At 56.2% G+C, this 18,799-nt stretch overlaps 1 protein-coding gene across 1 annotated transcript in view; it reads left to right on the top strand.

The window, feature by feature from the left end:
* The window catches only part of IFFO2 (intermediate filament family orphan 2), a 50,958-nt gene extending 33,765 nt beyond the window's left edge, over positions 1-17,193 (top strand). The window contains exons 2-9 of the mRNA XM_030326032.2: positions 247-307; positions 1,811-1,906; positions 3,126-3,266; positions 4,442-4,581; positions 8,661-8,781; positions 8,893-8,985; positions 9,910-10,040; positions 12,643-17,193. Coding sequence (XP_030181892.1) covers positions 247-307; positions 1,811-1,906; positions 3,126-3,266; positions 4,442-4,581; positions 8,661-8,781; positions 8,893-8,985; positions 9,910-10,040; positions 12,643-12,748 — 889 coding nt within the window. The 3' untranslated portion in view covers positions 12,749-17,193. The remainder of the gene's footprint in view (positions 1-246; positions 308-1,810; positions 1,907-3,125; positions 3,267-4,441; positions 4,582-8,660; positions 8,782-8,892; positions 8,986-9,909; positions 10,041-12,642) is intronic.
* Positions 17,194-18,799: the final 1,606 nt, after the last annotated feature.

Below are 18,799 nucleotides of genomic sequence, written 5' to 3'. Positions count from 1 at the left end.
CTTCATCTCCCCGCGGCGCTGGTGCCAGCACGTGGCACATGTCACCACCGCCTGATATGGTTATGGGCCGTCCCCCCCACCCCTAGACTGGGAGCGTCCTGGAGGGCAGGCCGGGATGGGTTCACTGCTGCCCCTTCCTTGCCTGGCCCGGGGACAGGCCCAGGGTGGGTGCTGGCATCGTGTCTGAGGGCTGGACTGGCACGGGGAGCCCACCCTCTGACCACCTGTCCTTCTCGACTCTTGCAGGTGGGAGGAAGAGCTTGCCAAGCGCATGAACCTCCAGACCATGGTGGACACGCTGCAGGAGGTGAGCGCCCTCGGAGGTCCCAACCGGGAGAGGCTCGCGGGAGCCGTGTGGCCAAGGGGCACTGTCGCGGTGGCACAAAGCCCGAGGCCGTTCCTGGCTCAGCCCCTGCTCTGTGCTGCTTCCTGTTGCCTCAGTCTCTCCTCAGTGGAGCCACAAGGCCTCTCCTTGTCCCCTGCTTCAGACCTAGGAAGGGACTGGCACAGTGTTGCAGAAAAGCTCCGGGACAGGAGTTGGGAAGCCTGGGTCTAAGTCCCGGCGCTGACCCCTGCTTGCTGGGTGACGTTGGTCCAGTAACTCTTTCCCACCTTCTCCCCACCTGAGCTCAGGATTGGATGGTTTCTCTCTCTCTCTTTTTTTAAATGCTTATTTATTTATTTTGAGAGAGAGAGGCGGGGGGAGAGGGAGAGAGCGCACACACGCACAAGTGGGGGAGGGGCAGAGAGAGATGGAGAGAGAGAATCCCAAGCAGGCTCCGTGCTGTCAGCGCAGAGCCTGACGCGGGGCTCGATCTCACGAACCGTGAGATCGTGACCTGAGCCGAAATCAGGAGTCGGACGCTTAACCGACTGAGCCATGCAGGCACCCCAGGACTGGATGGTCTCTTGAACTGCCCAGCCCCCAGCTTAAGGGAACTGACTTGGGGTGGGATGCCTCGGAGAGGGCGGGTGGCCGTGTCACCAGGTGAGAACATTCCCTTTCGGTTCTGGCTCTCTGTCTATGGCTCTGCTTCTCACCCACCTGCTGGGTACCCTGGGCAGCAAACTCCACCTTCTTGGCCTTTGAATAGCGACCCCAGGAGAAGGCAAGGAAAAGTTCTTTCCAACATTAAAAAGGAATTGCTTTCTGATATTTAAAGCACTGATCTTATAAGAGATAGAATAAAATAATGTCAATATGTAGAAGGAAAAGGATGAATGGCTGCCCCCCCCCTTTCTTTTATAACAGAAATCTTTGTATTTACAAACATAACGTGTTCATGGTCACATATTTGGAAAATTCAGAGAAGTACAGGGAGAAAATAAAACCCACCTCCAGTTCTACCCCTGCATAGTTGACAAATTGCCATGTGGCCTTCTGGTCTTTTCTGTGCAAACACAGGTACTCTAGACTTATATGTTTGATTAGGTTAACACACATGACGTTGCCATTTTTGAGATGGGAGATGGTCAACCATTGGGAATCTCACATGGACCGACCTCATATTTTAACCTATTGGGATCTCTTGTTATATTAACCTGCTCTTCTCTTAATATCTGCCGGGGACTTTTTCCATACGATGACTATTTCTTTGAGAAGTGTTTTAAGCCGAGTGGTGCCCTGAAGTGAACTGGGCTCAGAGGAAAGGTGGGCTGGGGTGAGGTCGTCGGCACCCTTTTCCTGGCATGCAGGTGCCAGGCCTGGTGGGACGTCAGGCGTCCAGGGCTGTAGACCCAGGTGCCCAGCCCTTCCTAGCCCTCAGGATGCCTGGCCCCCTAAGCCCGTCCCCATCTCTGTCCTCCACAGGCGGCACAGGAGGCTGAAGCCATCCAGGAGGAGATGAACGAGAAAATTGAGCGGCTCAAGGCCGAGCTGGTGGTGTTTAAGGGGCTCATGAGTGACGTAAGTGCCACTGGCCGCCACCCCAGGCATCATGACAACCCCCCCCCCCCCCACCCATCATGCAAAATGCTTCATTCACTCCGAGGCTCCAGAGCTCGGCTTCTAGTTAGAGTCCTGGCTGGCTGCGTTTGCCCCGTGAGGATGTCGGATGCATCGGAGACCAGCCCCCACCCCTCACTTCTGCTTCCCTTGGTCTGAGTAGAGATGCATTAATCTGCTGCTTAACCCATCCCGCCCTCCCCTGGGCTCCTCTGATGGTCTGTTTGCGTTTGCTCCGACTCGTCCCAGCTTGCCACGTTGAGGGCAGGTGGTGGCCGTGGGCCTCGCTGTCTGGGCACGGCGGAGGGCCCAGTGGCAGGTTGCAGAAGGCCCCGGGTCTGGCCCGTGCCAGCCTGAGAGGCTCCCCAGGCCAGCGGCCTGCAGCAGGGTTGCTTTGTAAAGCTGGGGAAGGCCAGTGTGTGCATCCTTTTGGCGACTGGAACCTTTCTGAGCGACCACGGGTGCAGGGAGCTGTTGGCAACAAAGGCCTCCTTCCTGCTGGGGACCCGGGTTTCCCGCCACCTTCAAGCAGCGGGCCGTACGTAGGGAGGGCCGCCAGAAAGGAGAAGGAGCCCCGATCGCGGGTGACTCAGCCTGGTGTGGCTTCTAGTCCTGAGGGGTGTGGAGCTGGGTGTGGCTGGAAGAAGCCTCTGGGGGCTGCAGGTGAAGGCCACCTGGCTTTCCCTCACTGGGGTCCTTGGGGACCCCCCCCCCGTCTTAGGTGATGCCCCGCTGTCAGCCGTGGGGAGGGGGGTCCTGGGGAGAGAGCGCCACTTGGCAGGCCCCTCTGTGGGGGACAGGTGGGGCACGCGGGGTGGGAAAGAAGGGAAGTCTTTCACCAGTGGGGTCTGTCTTTCCTTTTCCTTTGCTCTAACAAATAAACACCGTGTCTCTTGAGGGGATGCCTTCCAGCAGCCCTTAGGGAGGCCGCCAAACAGGGTCTCACATTGTCTACTCAGCGCCAAAGCCTTTAGCTCCTACGACCCCCCCTCCCCCTCCCCTAACCTGAGCAGCGCTGGCCCCACCCCCGACGCCCAGGAGAAGCTCCCCGGCCCCCTTGGACTCTGGACCCCGGGCCTCACGCCCCTCCGCCCCCTCAGGAGCCTGGGAGCGACTCCCCCGCCCCCCTGTGCTTGGTCCAGCCCTCGCTCACGTAACCCCCCTGCTGTCCTCCCTGCAGCCCATGACAGACCTGGACACAAAGATCCAAGAAAAGGCCATGAAGGTGGACATGGACATCTGCCGTCGAATCGATATCACGGCCAAGCTGTGCGATGTCGCACAGCAGCGGAACTCGGAAGACGTGTCCAAGATCTTCCAGGTGAATAGGGCCACCCTGCTCACCAGCTGCCACTCCCCACTCCCAGAGGGCCTGGCCTCCACCCTGCATGGCCCTATTCCCCCCGAGCCCTGCCCACTCCCCTTCCCCCCAGAGGTAGCGTTTACCCACCCCTCTGGCCTCCCCAGGACGAGGTAGAATCAGGCACTTGTAGGCCCCTCAGGCTGCGTCGTCAAGGAGGAGTGCTTCATCCTGCGGCTGAAGAGGCCACTTGGCCCGGAGGGGGGCGGGGTGACACGACGGGCTCAGGGAGGGAAAGGAAGTGCCAGGACTGGATCTCAGGTCTCCTCACCCCTCAGGGCTCGGCCCACGGGGCGCCATCGCCCAGGTCGAGGGCCCTGGCCAGGCTGTGGGAGCCCTGGGTTGGCCGACCTGAGCCCTGGCAGTTGAGTCTAAGATTTCCCAAGAGGGGCTTTTGGTCTCTATTTTCCGCTTCCACTGAAGAGCCTCTGTCAGTACCCTGGGGGCTTGTCCAGCTGCCCAGAGGGCATGCGTCATTCTCCAAAGGCTGCTTCTTGAATTTTGGGTTGTGGTTTGGCTTTTTGCTTGAGCCCAGGGCAATACGGTGTGTTGTCGCTTTAAGTGCGTGACTTCGGACGTAGCGGGAGAAATCCGGGCTCGTCCACCTCCGCGCCTTCTTGCTGCCGCCTCTGCTGGGGAGCAGGGGTGACCATGCCAGGCTTTGTTTGGTTTGCTCGTGTCTTGTCTGCTTGGAGTGGAGGAAGCTTGGTGAACCTGGGGCTGCCTGCCCGTTACCTTTGCGTGCGAGCAGGAGGGCTCTGAGCGTGGGGCCTCTGGGCCCCTGTGAGGGGTTTCTCCATCTCTGGCTGGCTCTGACACATCCCGGGTGACTCTGTGCCCCGGGCTGGCCCATCCCTCTCCCCCAGATCGTGGGCCTACTGCTCTGGTGAAGGGCTGAGCCGGGCCGGCCCACCCCCAGGGGAGGGAAGGGTCAGGCCGTCTGTCCTCCGTCCTGCATGTCTCCGCCTCACGCTCCCTGCTAGCTCCGCCTGCTTCTTAGAGGAGTTCAGCTCTGCACCCTTCCTGGCAGTGGCTACCCCAGCCACGCTCCATCCATCCTGTGGGATGCCGGCTCCCTTCCCAGCCCATCCCAGCCGAGCCTCCCACTTACCTCGGTCTCTTCCTTTCCGGGTCAGGTGGTCCCCAAAAAGAAAGAGCGTAAGGTGGCCTCCGACGATGACATCTCCGAGCAGGACGGGGAGGTGAACCGGTTCTCAGATGACGAGGTCGGCTCCATGAACATCACGGACGAGATGAAACGCATGTTTAACCAGCTGTGAGTATCTCCACTGCCCAGCCCTCCCCAGGGGGGGCTCCTCTCCAGTTTCCCCAGATTGCTGGGACAGGGGTGGCAAACCGGTGACCTGGGCTGAAAGCAGCCTGCAGATGTGTTTTGTGTGGCCAGCACGGTGTTCTGAAAGAATTTAGATTTATTTTCAATCTTTACAGTTTGGGGAGTTTCACATTTTCAGAAGAGGCCAAGTGGTTAGTGGTGGTCCTGTCAGATCAAGCCTTCCGCTCCCACCATTGTCCTTGCAGGGCAGCGGGAGGGGAGGGGAGGGTAGCCAAGCCGATCCACACACCAGGGTCCCCCAGGCTGGCCGGGGGAGGGCTCCCGACGTCCACTGAGCATCCTGTGTCTGTAAGGTGCTTCACAAATGTGACTTCGGGGACTCCAGACAGTCGACCAAGGAGGTTGGATTCCCGTTTCCCCTTTTGTACACGAGGAAACTGACACTCACGGGAGGGAAGCCACTTGGCCAAGACCACCCCACGGATAACGTGGCGGAGCTGAGATTCAGAGTCAGGCATGTCACCTGTGAGATGCCGCGGGCCAGTGGCAGAGTCCGGGGCTGGCTGTGGTCAGTGGTGGGCTGGAGCCAGCTCGTACCAGCTCATGAAAGCGATCGCACACATGTCTGCCCACTCCATGTCCAGTGATGGCACAGGGAAGTCGCTTCAAGTCTGCCCTGGTGGGAAACTGGCGAATACTTTCCATCAGGGCTGCTCTCCCCTCCCCTGTGGAAAGCTGGTTTCCTAGAACCCCACCGGCCGTAGTCGCCTAGGGCAGGGACACACTGTGTATGGCCTTGGCCTGCCCAGTGCCATACTCTCAATCCAAATCCATCTTTAACTGTGACTCATGTAGTGCCCTAAAGTGGGGAGGGGGAGGGGAGAGGAGGGAGCAGCTGTGGGCATTAGGTGACTCACCTACGGGCCTGGAGTCAAAGGGCTGGGCTGGGACAGGGTCTCTGGGGCCGTTTCCTCCTGCCCCACGGGCCTGCTCTTGGCTGCTCTTTCTCTGGAGGCCTTCGCAGTGGGGCCCCCGAGCCCTGAGAGCTCTGCTTTTCCCCAGGGCTCTGGGTTTCCAACAGCAGGGCTACGTTTGAGCTCTTGGCTCTCCTGAGCCATCGCAAAAACCCCACAGAACCCCTCCAGAGGGGGCACGTGTCTTTCGCAGTTGCCTGTGACATTGTACTCAGCTCAGAAGCCAGGGCACAGCCATCTCCTGATGGCTTCCTGCAAAGCTCCGGGGCTGGCTTAGCATTACAGAGTCCGAGGGTCGCTCAGCCCAGCCCTTCACGTACAGATGGGGAAACCGAGGATAAGAGAGGGGCCTGCCAGGAGCTGGAACAGAGCGGGGTCCCTGACTCTCGGTCGAGTGCTTTGTCCCCAACTGGCTGTCTTTGTGCTCAGAGAGATGTCTCCCTCTGCCCTCCTTGCAACATCATCCCTGCCCTGGTCCCTTTGTGGCCGAGCCAGGTGACTCTCAGGGAGACAGGAGTCAGAACCGAGCAGGGATGGGTTTGCCTGCCACTTCCTTGTACTTGTCATTCTCTTGACACAGAACTGAGGTGGGCTGCGTTTTGGGGGTTTGCTGTTTGAGGGTGACAGTCTCCTGGACTCTTGATATCATCTTCTGACGTCCCCTCCAAATGTCATACTCTCATCGAAGAGAACTCTTGGTTGGATCCGGTTGTTCTGAATGTTAGGCTGGGCATTGTCCGCCCCCCCAGGCCCAGGCTGGGTTCATTCGCATGGATTCAGGGGCTTTGTCCCCCGTTTTCAGAAAGTCACCAGGGGATAGTTAGGCCGCCTAGGAATGGGGTGAGCTGAAAGGGACAGTCCCAAGAGCTGGGTCTGGGGGCTCCACCGGAAGCAGTACTGTGTATACAAAGGAGGTTCCAATGCAAAAACGGGTGCCTGGTGTTGACAGGTCTGAACTAGGTTCAGTATCTAATTAGATTTATCAGTTGTACAGTAGCCTAGATTAAAAAAAAAAAAAAATCCTCTGATCCCTCTCCACCCTTGCAGTCCTGGCCGAGGCCGTGCTGACCCCACCCTCGGCAGGGCCCCGGCCCCTCCCACTGACATGTCCGTGTCCCCTCGCTATGGACTGGGCAGAGACCCAAGCCAGAGGCTGCCCCCCGGCCGGTTCCACTGATGTCTTTGAATAATGCGCCCGTGTCAGGGCTGTTTTGTTTTGATCAAAATCTGTTGCTTGGGCTTCAGACCAAGGAGAAGGGGAGGAATTTGCTACTTTCCCTGGACCGGGGCCAGCTCCTTGGCTCCGCCTTCTCGATCGTCTGACCCTCCTCTCTTGCCCATCTTCCCATCCTTTCTGGCTCCCCGTTACTCAGCCAGGGTTTCCTTTAGATTCCAGACGCTAGAAAGGAAGTGAAGTCAGCAGTCGAGTATGTGCTGCGGTGCGGGTGGACCCCAGGGGCTCGTCTGGAGCTAGTCCGACGACACAGCCCTGGTCCCGGCTCTGGTCCCTGGTCCCTGGTCCCTGGACCCATGGAGCCACCTACAGGATCCAGCAGGAACTGCATTTTGGTGGGGAACCTGGCTCCAGGGGGGGCTCTAGGTAGTTTTTAACCGGAAGTTCTTCTTGGGCCCAGCCTGGTGGCCCCCAGCCTGATCCTTTGGGAAAATAGGGAGCAGTGTCCCGGAGAATCCAGGGAGGAGTTGAAGGAGAGCCCCGGGACTCACGGTTCTCTTCTGTGGCTGATTCGACGGATCAAATGATTTAACCCCCACAGACCTCAGCCTTCCCATCTGATTTTTGAGGTCCCCTCCAGCAGGGGGAGCCAGGGCATCTCCAGAAACCTCTCAGTCCCAGGCCAGCCTGTATGGTCTGTTACTACTAGTCCCAGTGAATAGGGAGGCTCTGAAATTACTTGGGCTTTGAATGCACACCCGATTTCCAGCGTGTGTTGGTCCAGAAGTCTACCTAATCCCTGCAGCCTTCAGTGTCCTCATGTGTAAAATGGGAGTAATAATTATGCTTGCTTCATAGGAACGTCGTGAGGATGGAATGAAATGCAGTGTAATAGAGGCGTAGAGGCCCATGGCGTGCCCGGCACATATGGGTGCTCGGTGTGTTTTCCTGGGGAGGAAAACGCTGTGGGAAACATCTGGTTTTTAGCCCCAGTTTCTGTTACAAGCAAGCAGTGTGACTTTGGACAAGTGTGGTTTTCTTTCTGAGCTGCAGTTTCCTCACCTGTAAATTGGGAACAATAGCAACCTTTTCCTAGTTGTGGAGAAGATGATATAAATCGCTAGAAAGGAAGTCAAGTCAGCAGTGGAGTATGTGCTGTGATATACTCTTGCAAAGTAGGGTCTCAAGAAATGAGCTGGTACCTGAGTGAAAATAGTCACAAGGGATGCCTGCGTGGCTCAGTCGGTTAAGTGTCTGACTTCGGCTCAGGTCATGATCTCGCTGTTCGTGGGTTCGAGCCGTGTGTCGGGCTCTGTGCTGACTGACAGCTCAGAGCCTGGAGCCTGTTTCAGATTCTGTGTCTCCCTCTTTCTCTGCCCTTTGCCTGCTCCCTCTCCCTCTCTCTCTCTCTCTCTCTCTTTCAAAAATAAACATTAAAGGGGCGCCTGGGTGGCTCAGTCAGTTAAGCATCTGACTTCGGCTCAGGTCATGATCTCACAGTTTGTGAGTTCGAGCCCCGCGTCGGGCTCTGTGCTGACGGCTGGGAGCCTGGAGCCTGCTTCGGATTCTGTGTCTCCCTCTCTTTCTGCCCCTTCCCCACTTGTGCTCTGTCTCTCTCTGTCTCTCAAAAATAATAAATGTAAAAAAATAAAAATAAAAAATAAACATTAAAATTAAAAAAATATATGTATATACATTTTAAGTTGTGTAAGTAATATGTAAGTACTTTCTGCATTTTAAAAGAGTTGAACCCCCATGGTAAGGTGCGTGTCCCCTTTGGCCAGTGCCCCTCTCTGTTTGGGGGGGGCCACCTTGCAGGAGCATACCCATTGGGGCAGCACCCCTGTCTCTCCCAGACCCCGGCCTCTGGAGCTGGCCTCTGCTCAGCCCTGCCCTCTGGTGTCCTCCCACAGGCGCGAGACCTTTGACTTTGACGACGACTGTGACAGCCTGACGTGGGAAGAGAACGAGGACACGCTGCTGCTCTGGGAGGACTTCACCAACTGCAACCCGACCATCGACCTGCAGGGCGAGGTGAGCCCGGGGCCTGGCCTCCCACAGGCCTCCCAGCCATCCCCTGCCCCTGCTGTGCCCCGGCAGCCCATGCCACGGTCTCACTCGGCCCCCTTTGCTCTGTGTCCCCAGCAAGAGGAGAATTTGGGCAACTTGATCCATGAGACAGAATCATTCTTCAAGACAAGAGACAAGGAGTACCAGGAAACGATCGGCCAGATCGAGGTGAGATCTCGGACTCTGGGACCCCCTAGAGATGCCCCCATGAAGCGAGGTGTCTGTCACAGTGGAGACCCCGTGACGAGTGTGCCTGTGGACCAGGGGTTGGGAGTTGGAGGCCTGCGGTTTCCTGTCTGCCCCTGGGTGGGTCCTACCCCACCTTAAGGCCTCTGTTTTCCAATGTGTAAAATACGTAAAATGGGGGTGGTCATCCCTGCCTGTCCCGGAGAACTTTTTTTTCCCTAAGTTATTCAACTGAGATCGTGATCCCAAATAAGCAGGGATGACGCCTGAGTGACATTGAGTGATGCCAGGCACCGAGTAAGCCCTTACGAGGACAGCCTCCCTGGTACCCACATACCCTCTCTGTGCCGAGAGGTAGTGAGGTGCCTCCACCCTGCGTCGTGGGTACCGTGCACCCCGTTTTGGGGGGAGGAGATCCTCCCCCCGTGCAGTGGCTCCTGTGCACCCCGTTTTACAGAGGAGGAAGTGAGGTGGAAAAAAGCCCGTGTGGCTTGCCCAGGGCATCCAGCCAAGAAGCAGCCTTCAGGCCTCCTGTCTCCGCTCTAGAGCCTGCACACCTGGCCACGTCTTTCGCTGAGGGTGAATGCTGGCGAAAGAGCAGGCCGGCTCCTTCCCTGGGGGATATAGCATTTGGTAGAGGAGAAGGGTCAGAAACGTAACAGGGACCTGAGAACTTTCCTAATCAAGTCCGGGGAAAGGAGCGCAGGGATGCTGGGCTGGGCAGAGTCAGTGGAACCAGGAAGGCTGCCCTCCCCCCCATGGTTGCTAAGCAACCGTTCCCCTTTCACTAGAAGCCGTTCTGGAGGCCACGGACCAACACACAGAGAATGGAGGGAGGCCCAGAGGGTGTGGGGGCCGGGGTGGGTGACTTGGCCTCACCTTTATCCCCGCATCGGGTCCCGGCAGCTGGAGCTGGCCACAGCCAAGAGTGACATGAACCGGCACTTGCACGAGTACATGGAGATGTGCAGCATGAAACGTGGCCTGGACGTGCAGATGGAGACCTGCCGCCGGCTCATCAAAGGCTCCGCTGACAGGTACCCAGCCCGGTCCTCCCTGGGGATTCAGTGACTGCGTCCTTTGGGGGGGTGGGTGGGCATTTGTGGGGCTGAAGTTTACAGCCTGGCCCATTTCGTCTGCTCAGCCCTTCTGTCCATCCTCCTGTCTGTCCATCCATCCATCCATCCCTCCATCCATCCATCCCTCCCTCCCTCCATTCATCCCTCCCTCCATCCATCCTTCCATCCGTCCATCCATCCATCTTTCCATCTGTCCCTCCCTCCCTCCATCCATCCCTCCATCCATCTCTCCATCTGTCCATCCATCCATCCCTCCCTCCTTCCATCCATCCATTCATCTGTCCATCCATCCATCCATCCCTCCATCCATCCGTCCATCCCTCCCTCCCTCCCTCCATTCATCCCTCCCTCCATCCATCCTTACATCCGTCCATCCATCCATCCATCCTTCCATCCGTACATCCATCCATCCATCCATCCCTCCCTCCCTCCCTCTATCCATCTCTCCATCCGTCCACCCATCCATCTTTCCATCCGTCCCTCCCTCCCTCCATCCATCCCTCCATCCATCTCTTCATCTGTCCATCCATCCATCCCTCCCTCCTTCCATCCATCCATTCATCTGTCCATCCATCCATCCATCTATCCATCCATCCATCCATCCCTCCATCCATCCCTCCCTCCCTCCCCCATCCATCCATCTCTCCCTCCATCCATCCATCCCTCCCTCCATCCATCCGTCCATCCCTCCCTCCCTCCCTCCCTCCATTCATCCCGCCCTCCATCCATCCATCCTTCCATCCGTCCATCCATCCATCTCTCCATCCGTCCATCCATCCCTCCCTCCCTCCATCCATCCATTCATCTGTCCATCCATCCATCTATCCATCCATCCCTCCATCCATCCCTCCCTCCCTCCCCCATCCATCTCTCCCTCCATCCATCCATCCCTCCATCCATCCGTCCATCCCTCCCTCCCTCCCTCCATTCATCCCTCCCTCCATCCATCCTTCCATCCGTCCATCCATCCATCTTTCCATCTGTCCCTCCCTCCCTCCCTCCATCCATCTCTCCATCCGTCCATCCATCCATCCCTCCCTCCCTCCATCCATTCATCTGTCCATCCATCCATCTATCCATCCATCCCTCCCTCCATCCCTCCATCCATCTCTCCATCCATCCCTCCATCCCTCCATCCCTCCCTCCCTCCATCCATCCATCCCTCCCTCGATCCATCCTTCCATCCCTCCCTCCCTCCCTCCTTCTATCCGTCCATCCCTCCCTCCCTCCCTCCATCCATCCCTCCATCCGTCCATACCTCCATCCCTCCCTCCCTCCATCCATCCATTCATCTGTCCATCCATCCATCCATCCCCCCATCCATCTCTCCATCTGTCCATATCTCCATCCATCCATTCATCTGTCCCTCCCTCCCTCCCTCCCTCCATCCCTCCATCCATCCCTCCCTTCCTTCCTCCATCCATCCATCCATCCATCCATCCATCCATCCATCCAATGAGTATTAGCCGCTTGCTGTGTGCTGGATGACTTATGTAGTCTGATCTCACGTAACTCCCGTGACAGCCCTGTCCCCACTGATACCACAGCTACTTGTCACGTCAAAGGTCTGCTCTGTGCCAGGCTGCGGAGACAGTGATGAACAGAACAGCCACAGCCCCTGCCTCTAGGGGCTCATGCCCCACTTTCTGCCGAATTGCCAGTGGGTGGAGGAGGTAGGGAGGGCACTCCTCCACCACTGCCGTTGGGGCTCATACTTGTCCTTTTCCATCTTCCATCCAAGAGCTACCTGGGTCTGGCCCCAGGAGACTGATGTGCATCAGGCCCCTTGTATCTGCCAGGGAACACCAAAACAAAGAGCTCCTGCCTTCGAGGAACACGCAGCCTTTTTGGGGAGACATATGCTAATAATAAAATGAGATAATACATGTAAAATGCTTGGCACGAAGCACACATATGTTAATTGTAATTGTTTCTCTTATTATGACTGTATTCCTGCGGGCCATGGTTCAGGCTGTAAGAGGGAGAGACAGCTCAGTGGGAAGCTGCGTGGGGGGCCCTGGGCTTAGCATGCCACACCTTTAGCTCACTGTTTCCCCCCAGAGCCCCCTGTCATTATCTCCGTTGTTCAGATGGAGGAGCATAGGCTTAGGCTGGTTAAATAGCTTGCCCGAGGCCCCCCAGCTCTTCAGCGATAGGGCCAGAATTCGAACCCAGTACCATTGGCCACTTTCCTGTATGGCCTCCCTCTGAGTTAATTGGGGTTTACTGAGCACCTACCACGTGCCCAGCCCTGCATTGGGTGGTTGGAGAATAGGAACCAAGCTCGATCCATAGTTCCTGCTGCCAGGGAGCTCTCAGCACCCAGCAATTAGAGGCATTGGGGGCGGGGGGTGGTTCCCAAGAGGTCTTGAGGGCCACAGTCAACTCGTGAGCTTAGAAGATTCTAAAGAAAGCAGAGCAAGGCCAGGGGTCTCAGGGCAGGACACCCCTCTGGGGTTAGATTACACACAAGTGCCGGCTCAGTCTTTTCTGCTCCTTGGATCCCTTCAGGGGTCCGCAGATTGCCCTCTGAATGACCCCATTCTCTTGTGCCTTCCAGGAATTCACCGTCCCCCAGCTCCGTGGCCAGCAGCGACTCAGGAAGTACAGACGAGATCCAGGATGAGTTTGAGCGGGAGGCGGATGTGGAGCCCATGGTCAGCTGATGACTGAGGCCCCCCTGTGCCTGGTGGTCTCGGTGACGGGGCCTCTGCCCCCGCTCCCCGTGGGGCCGGGAAGGCTCCTCAGAGCGGGGCTCCAGTCCTCACCACACCGACTCCCTCTGCCCTCCCGTCTCCGGAGGCCCCGAGGGACCGCTGCTTCCTTCCTTCCAGCCCACCACCAACCAGTGCCCCTTCTCCATCCACCCACCCAAGGAATGGTGCTGTCGATTTCTATTGTTCTCCACATCACAAATGCAGACTTCTGTCCGGACGATGCAGAGTTAACTGTGCCTTTTCCCCTAAGCTGAGCCACTTTGAGCTCCAAAGAATTATCCCTAGCAGGTGTTTTTATACAAAACTCTAAGGTGAGGGCGGGGCCCCTGGCATGGTATAATATGGATTTCTACCCTCCCACCTGCTCCTCTGATTGGCCGTGAGCTATGCCCTTCCCTCCTCTGCCTGGCCAGTGCAGACCTGAGTTGGCCTTGGGGTGGTCCACCTCCCCCCCCCCCCCCCCCCCAGGAAGGAGCTGTTTGCCTTTGCAACCTTTCTAGGCCTGGGTGGGGGCCTCTCAAGTGCTTTAACTTGAAAAGATGGAAGGAGGGAGGGGAGACAAAATTTTCTTTCTTTTTTTTTTTTTTTGGATCAAGTGGCAAAGTGGAGGGACAAGGCACTGTGGGGGGGGGGAGTGGAGTCTCACTGTGTTTAAACTACTATGCAAAAAACAAACAAACAAACAAACAAAAAAAGCAGCTTGCCTTATATCATTGTGGAAGGTAGGCTCCCGCCCTGACTCCTGGTGTTCCCCCGGAGCTCGGAGGGAGGCTGAAGCTAGGGCGAGCTCTCTCGCAACCTCCTCGGGTGAGCACTGACTTGGGACGGGGGTTCTGTCACGGTTGGTAGTGAGGCCTGGGTCCTGCAAGGCCCTTGGCCCACCTGACTGCTTGCTCTTTTGGGACCTCTGTGGGGTGGGAGGGGTCTTCTATTGCCCTGGTCATTGGCAAGTAAACACATTTTGTTTTCTTGATGTTTTTCTCTCCCTTCCCAGCCAATGATAAGGGGCTATAGGTCTGTAATTTCTCTGTGAGAAAGTCTGAGGGGGGCTAGGTCTGGTATCTGCCCCCTCCATAGTGGAGCTGGGTTCCTACCTCCTGCCGCCACCTTGGTTCTCCACTGCCCCCAGTTGTCCACTTCTTGGCCACTGGCTGACACTGGAAAGGGAAAGGGAGGGAGGCATCGAGGGCTGCTGGCAGATCAGAGGTGGTGGCAGGAGCGGAGCTCATCTCTGGATGACAGCCATCCTTGTTCTGCTCATGGACACCCGCAAGCCTGTTTCTATTCTTCACCTGACTGACCGTCTGGCGGGGAGTGAATCTGAGCCAGTGTCTCCCCAAGACTTGAGTGGGCCTGTGTCAAAAGGCACCACGTTGAGGCCACCCTGCCAAATCTCAGCTTGGAACCAGGCGAGCAGGTTTCGCTTTTTAAGAAAAATTTCTTTTTGGACCCACTTCTGTGGGTGGGATCGCCGATTTTTTTTTTTTTTTTAATTGGCCCAGGAGCTCCCCCTGGAGGTCAAAGAAGCAAAATGTGCCCAAGGACCAGAACTTCTCTCCTACTGCTCCTGTGTGGAGGCAGAGGAGGGGCTCTGGCTTTAAAACGGATTGCAGCCCCCTTTCTTCCTCAGGGTACCAGCGACCTGTTAGGGCCTTCTCTCTCTTCCGTTTCCCCCACCTGTTTTGCAGTCTTAAAACCACTGTACATAATATTCATATAATATATATATATATATGGAGAGAGAGAGTGTATGTTAGTGACTGTATGTAATTTTTATTTATCAGAACTTGGTGGCCTTCATCGTGAGTTCTTTCCGTTGTTGTTGTTGTCGCTGAGGGAGCCTGCTAGTGGTTCCCCGTGGCAGTCTGGCTGAGAGGCTTCCATCCCCGGCCGAACGGTCCCTGGGTAGGTACGTGGAGGGATTGATGGCTTCAGAGGAGAGACAGCCCCTTTCCCTCCTCCTCACTGACCCTTGTTCTAAAGGTTACAGGGTTCAAACATACCTGATTATTATGGTCCTTAGTGTTATTGTTGTTTTAGTTTTAGTTTCATTTTAACCAAAGGTTATCAGAGCCAGTTGGCCTTGGACCTCAGCTGCTGAAAAGATTTTCCGTTTCCGGGAGGACCCCTCGGGCCTCCTCTGTCCGGGGCTGGGGGGAGGCCTGGAAGGACGTGGTTTGGGAGGCAGAGTGGAAGCCAGCCCCGGGTTGTTCCTCAAGGTGGTGGGAGGGGGACACACCTAGCTTTAGTGTTAAGACGTAAGGCAACAGTGTAAGTATTTGGGGGTAACTAAGGTGACCGGGGCAATCGGTGTCCGGTGGTGTTATTTATGCTTCCCGTTTTGTGTACATAGGACGTTCGTCTCTGGGACTAGCGTGCTCTAAGTTTGTCCAGGGAGTATGGGAATGGCAGGAGCCAGAGATAGATGCTGGCCAGAAAGTTCCTTCTTGCTGATTTTCCATAGCTGCTCTCCTCTGGGGAGCAAGGATTTGGGGCAGGACGATGGGGGTGGGGGACAGCAAGGGGGTGGCCGACCCGCCTCCTTGGCAGGGGGCCTGGGTCTTGGTCTGGCTACCTTTCTCCCCACCAAGTTCTGGTTTTTTTTTTTGTTTTTTTTTGAGTTCGTTGCCAGTGGGCCCTGCTTGTCCCCTCGCCACGAGCCCACAGCTTGCCAAGAAAGACCCCAACGCTCGCTGGGGCAGCACTAGGTCCGGTCGGGACGAACTGGTCCGTCCTTTGTAAAGCTGTAAATAGTCAAATTTCTATTTCTAAGCCCAGTGTCATATTGACATTGGTATTTTAGGGTTGTTCTCAGATGGGCTCTCCTGTGCTGCCCTCTCTCACTCTCCTATTTTTGGGGGTTTTATAAAAAGAGAGGATCGGGGAGGAGCAGGGAGAGTAGCTTTCCTTTGGGCTCCCTGGTTGTGGAATCCACACACGTGCACGCACTCACACACACACACACACACACACACACACACACACACACACTCCTCTGAGACTCCGAACAGGGGATAAAAAAAAAAGATCATTGGCAAGTAAACACATTTTGTTTTCTTGTAGCAATATATCTTGAGGTCTCTGAAGGCCCAGTCTGTCACAGACTTGGCTCTGACCTACAGAGAAGCAAACCACTTTGGCTTGGAATGGGGGAGAGGGTGCGGGGTAGGGGGTAATAGAAGGTGTCACTTAAGCTAAATGTAACCTATTTATAAAGCAAGAGATTCTCATCTATTTTTATGAAAGGAAAGGGTTTTTAAATCTAGGGTAGGCAGTGATGGCAGCCCAGCGTTCTTCTGTGAACAAGATGCATGTTGCTGCTGCTGAATATAACCAGTGCCCCTCGCCCCATCTCCCCGGCCTCACCGCCTACTCACCTGCACCCATGAGCGGCTTCAGCAGAGCCTACGTCCCGCTTCACCCCATTTCCCTGTTCCTTAACCCCTCCCCCAGCTCCTCGGTCCTTGGAAGTCTTTGGGGGGGGCACTTGGAGTGGGTGGGCAGTGGGGAATTCAGAATTGAAGTGGGTGGGGGGAGGCGAAAGGGGGCACCAGGTAGGGGCCCAGCTCTGCCTCGGAGGGTGGGCTCTGAGTAGTTACTCACACTCCGATCTGCCAGGACCCATTTCCAAGTCAGCTGTGTCAGGCTGTGGGCGGCCGTGGGACTGTTGGTTCAGGGAGCATTCGGCTTCCTTGGGGCCTGGGCCCTAGTGGGTCCCAGGTCGTCAGGCAGCTGGAGCAGGGATGGAAATGCCAGGGGATGCCTCCCTCCCAGCCCCAGCTGTGCGGACTCCAGGCCGAGGCCTGGGCTGTGGTCCTTGATGTGCTCCTCCGGGGCGTGGGAGAGGACTAGGGTGCTGCGTGCTGGGTCCTGCTCAGACCTGGGTTCACCACCCGGAGACACCGAGCTCTGGTTCTAGAAGGGCACGCTCCTAGAGTGTGGAGTCTGGGGGCAGCCGGGTGGGTAGGGGGGGAGGACAGATTCTCTCTGAAAGGGAATTTTCCACGACTGGAGGATTTCTAGGCTCAAGGTGGGCTTGTGTGTTGGTCTTGGGCAAATCCCCCACCGTTCCTGCCGCCAGGCCCTCAAAGAAATGAGGCGAAGGCACCGTCCCCACCCCTAGCAAGACCCCTTCGGTGGACATTTTAGCATCTACCTGATTTTTAGCCCCATCCAGGGAGACTTTGTATCCCACAGCCCCATCCCACCCCACTGTTGCTGTCTGTCTGCCAGTTGGGTCTCGTGTCAAGGGGAAGGGGGCGGGGGGAGGTTTATACTCATTGAAAGACTACTGATCCTACCAGAAACCAACCTGTTTACTGTACTGTTGTAAATATCATGCCCTTTATATCCTGTATATTGGCTTCTTTTAAATAAAGTGAAATGTCTTAGAATTGATGGCGTTTTTTTTTGGGGGGGGGGGATAAAGTAGTGATGGGGGAGGGGCAAGAGGACTGAGGGCCACGTAAACACCAAACCAAGTAACTGGCCAATTTGTGATAAAATAGGGAAATTTCACATCACCTGCTATAGTTTCATCTCCCAGTAAACTCTTTGGAAGTCGATAAAGCAGGACGGGGAAGAGCGAGCCACAGGTATCACAGGCTGAGTAACCGGCATAGACTGGCTTGCAGTTGAGGTCCTTCCTGTTAATCATGAAGCCCGCCGTTTCTTGAACCAACCTTTTACTGAGCCCATGAGAGGCCACCTTCTGGGACTCTGAATTTGACACTGTCCAGTGTTCTAGTGTCTTCTTGTTAATGGCCAAATCTGGGGAGACATTGCCTCGTGTGAGCTGCCCCCCCCCCCCCCCCCCCCCCCCCCCCCCCCCCCCACACACTAGAGTTTTCTGTATGGATTAAGAGAGACAGGAATGCCTGGGTGGCTCAGTCAGTTAAGCGTCTGACTCGAGCCCTGCTCAGGTCACGACCTTGTGGTTTGTGACTTCAATTCCTGCCTTGAGCTCTGTGCTGACAGCGCAGAACCTGCTTAGGATTCTCTCTCTGCCCTCCCCCACTCGTGGTCTTTCTCTCAAAATAAATCAATAAACTTAAACTTTTTTTAATAAAGCCACCAATTCCAATCTGTTTCTACCATCTTTAAGACTTGTGCTTAATGTAGCTTCCTTTTCTCGCTTCCTGCTCTTTAAATTCCCCCGAAGTGTCTTAAAGGGTGTGACCTGGAGAAAGAGGAGTAGCATGAAATAATGGGAACATTCTAGGGTGGGTATTATTGCCCCTCTAATATAGACCTGGAAACTGAGACCCAGGGAAGTGATGTATTTTGCTAACGTCCTAAGTTGGAACCACAATCACGCCTCGGGACTGACTCCTAAGCAGGTTCTCGGTTCACGCTGGAGGAGATATAAACAGGTAAACTGGAAGAGTGTTTAGGAATAGAACGAATCCCTAGGACCCCGCCACCGGAAAGGTTTCGGAATCCTAATAGTAAATAAAGCGTTCAAGCAAACAACTTCAAGAGGAAACCAAAAGTTTGACTGGGGTGGGGGTGAGCTGGCAGGGGTGGAATGGAGGTCAGGGACAACTGGTTCCGAGGTCAGAAGCTTTGAGGGAAAAGCTAAGCATGGACTGGCTGGGTTTTCTCTCTTACTGATCGTAATCTGCCAGCAAGCAGGCGGATTTATCTCAGCGTCAGGCTCAGGCAAGCTTTAGGGCCGGCACGACGCTGGGAGGTGGAGGCGGCTGGGCACCCACCAGGAGGAGGCTGGAGGCAGGGTTTGCAGGCTCATCCCAGGGGCTGCAGTCTCCGCGTGGAGGCAAGGGGCTGGCCGCGGTGTGGACCCGCGGGGTCAAAGAACCTGATGCCATCTGACCAAGGGCAGCCCAAGCAGTCAGGCCGGGACGCTCGAGACACCTGACGCACCAAACCGCAGTCCTTCCGCGGCTCCGCGCACGTGTCCTGCTCCGGCTCTCTCATTGGCTCTTCAGCCCCCTGGCCCAAGACGGCTGCAACAAGAGCGTCCATCGGATTGGCCCATAA

This window comes from Lynx canadensis, chromosome C1, assembly GCF_007474595.2.
Source record: "Lynx canadensis isolate LIC74 chromosome C1, mLynCan4.pri.v2, whole genome shotgun sequence".
In the NCBI taxonomy this organism is placed as follows: Eukaryota; Metazoa; Chordata; class Mammalia; order Carnivora; family Felidae; genus Lynx; species Lynx canadensis.
The sequence above is the reverse complement of the archived record's forward strand: the minus strand, read 5'-3'. Positions and strand labels throughout refer to the sequence as shown.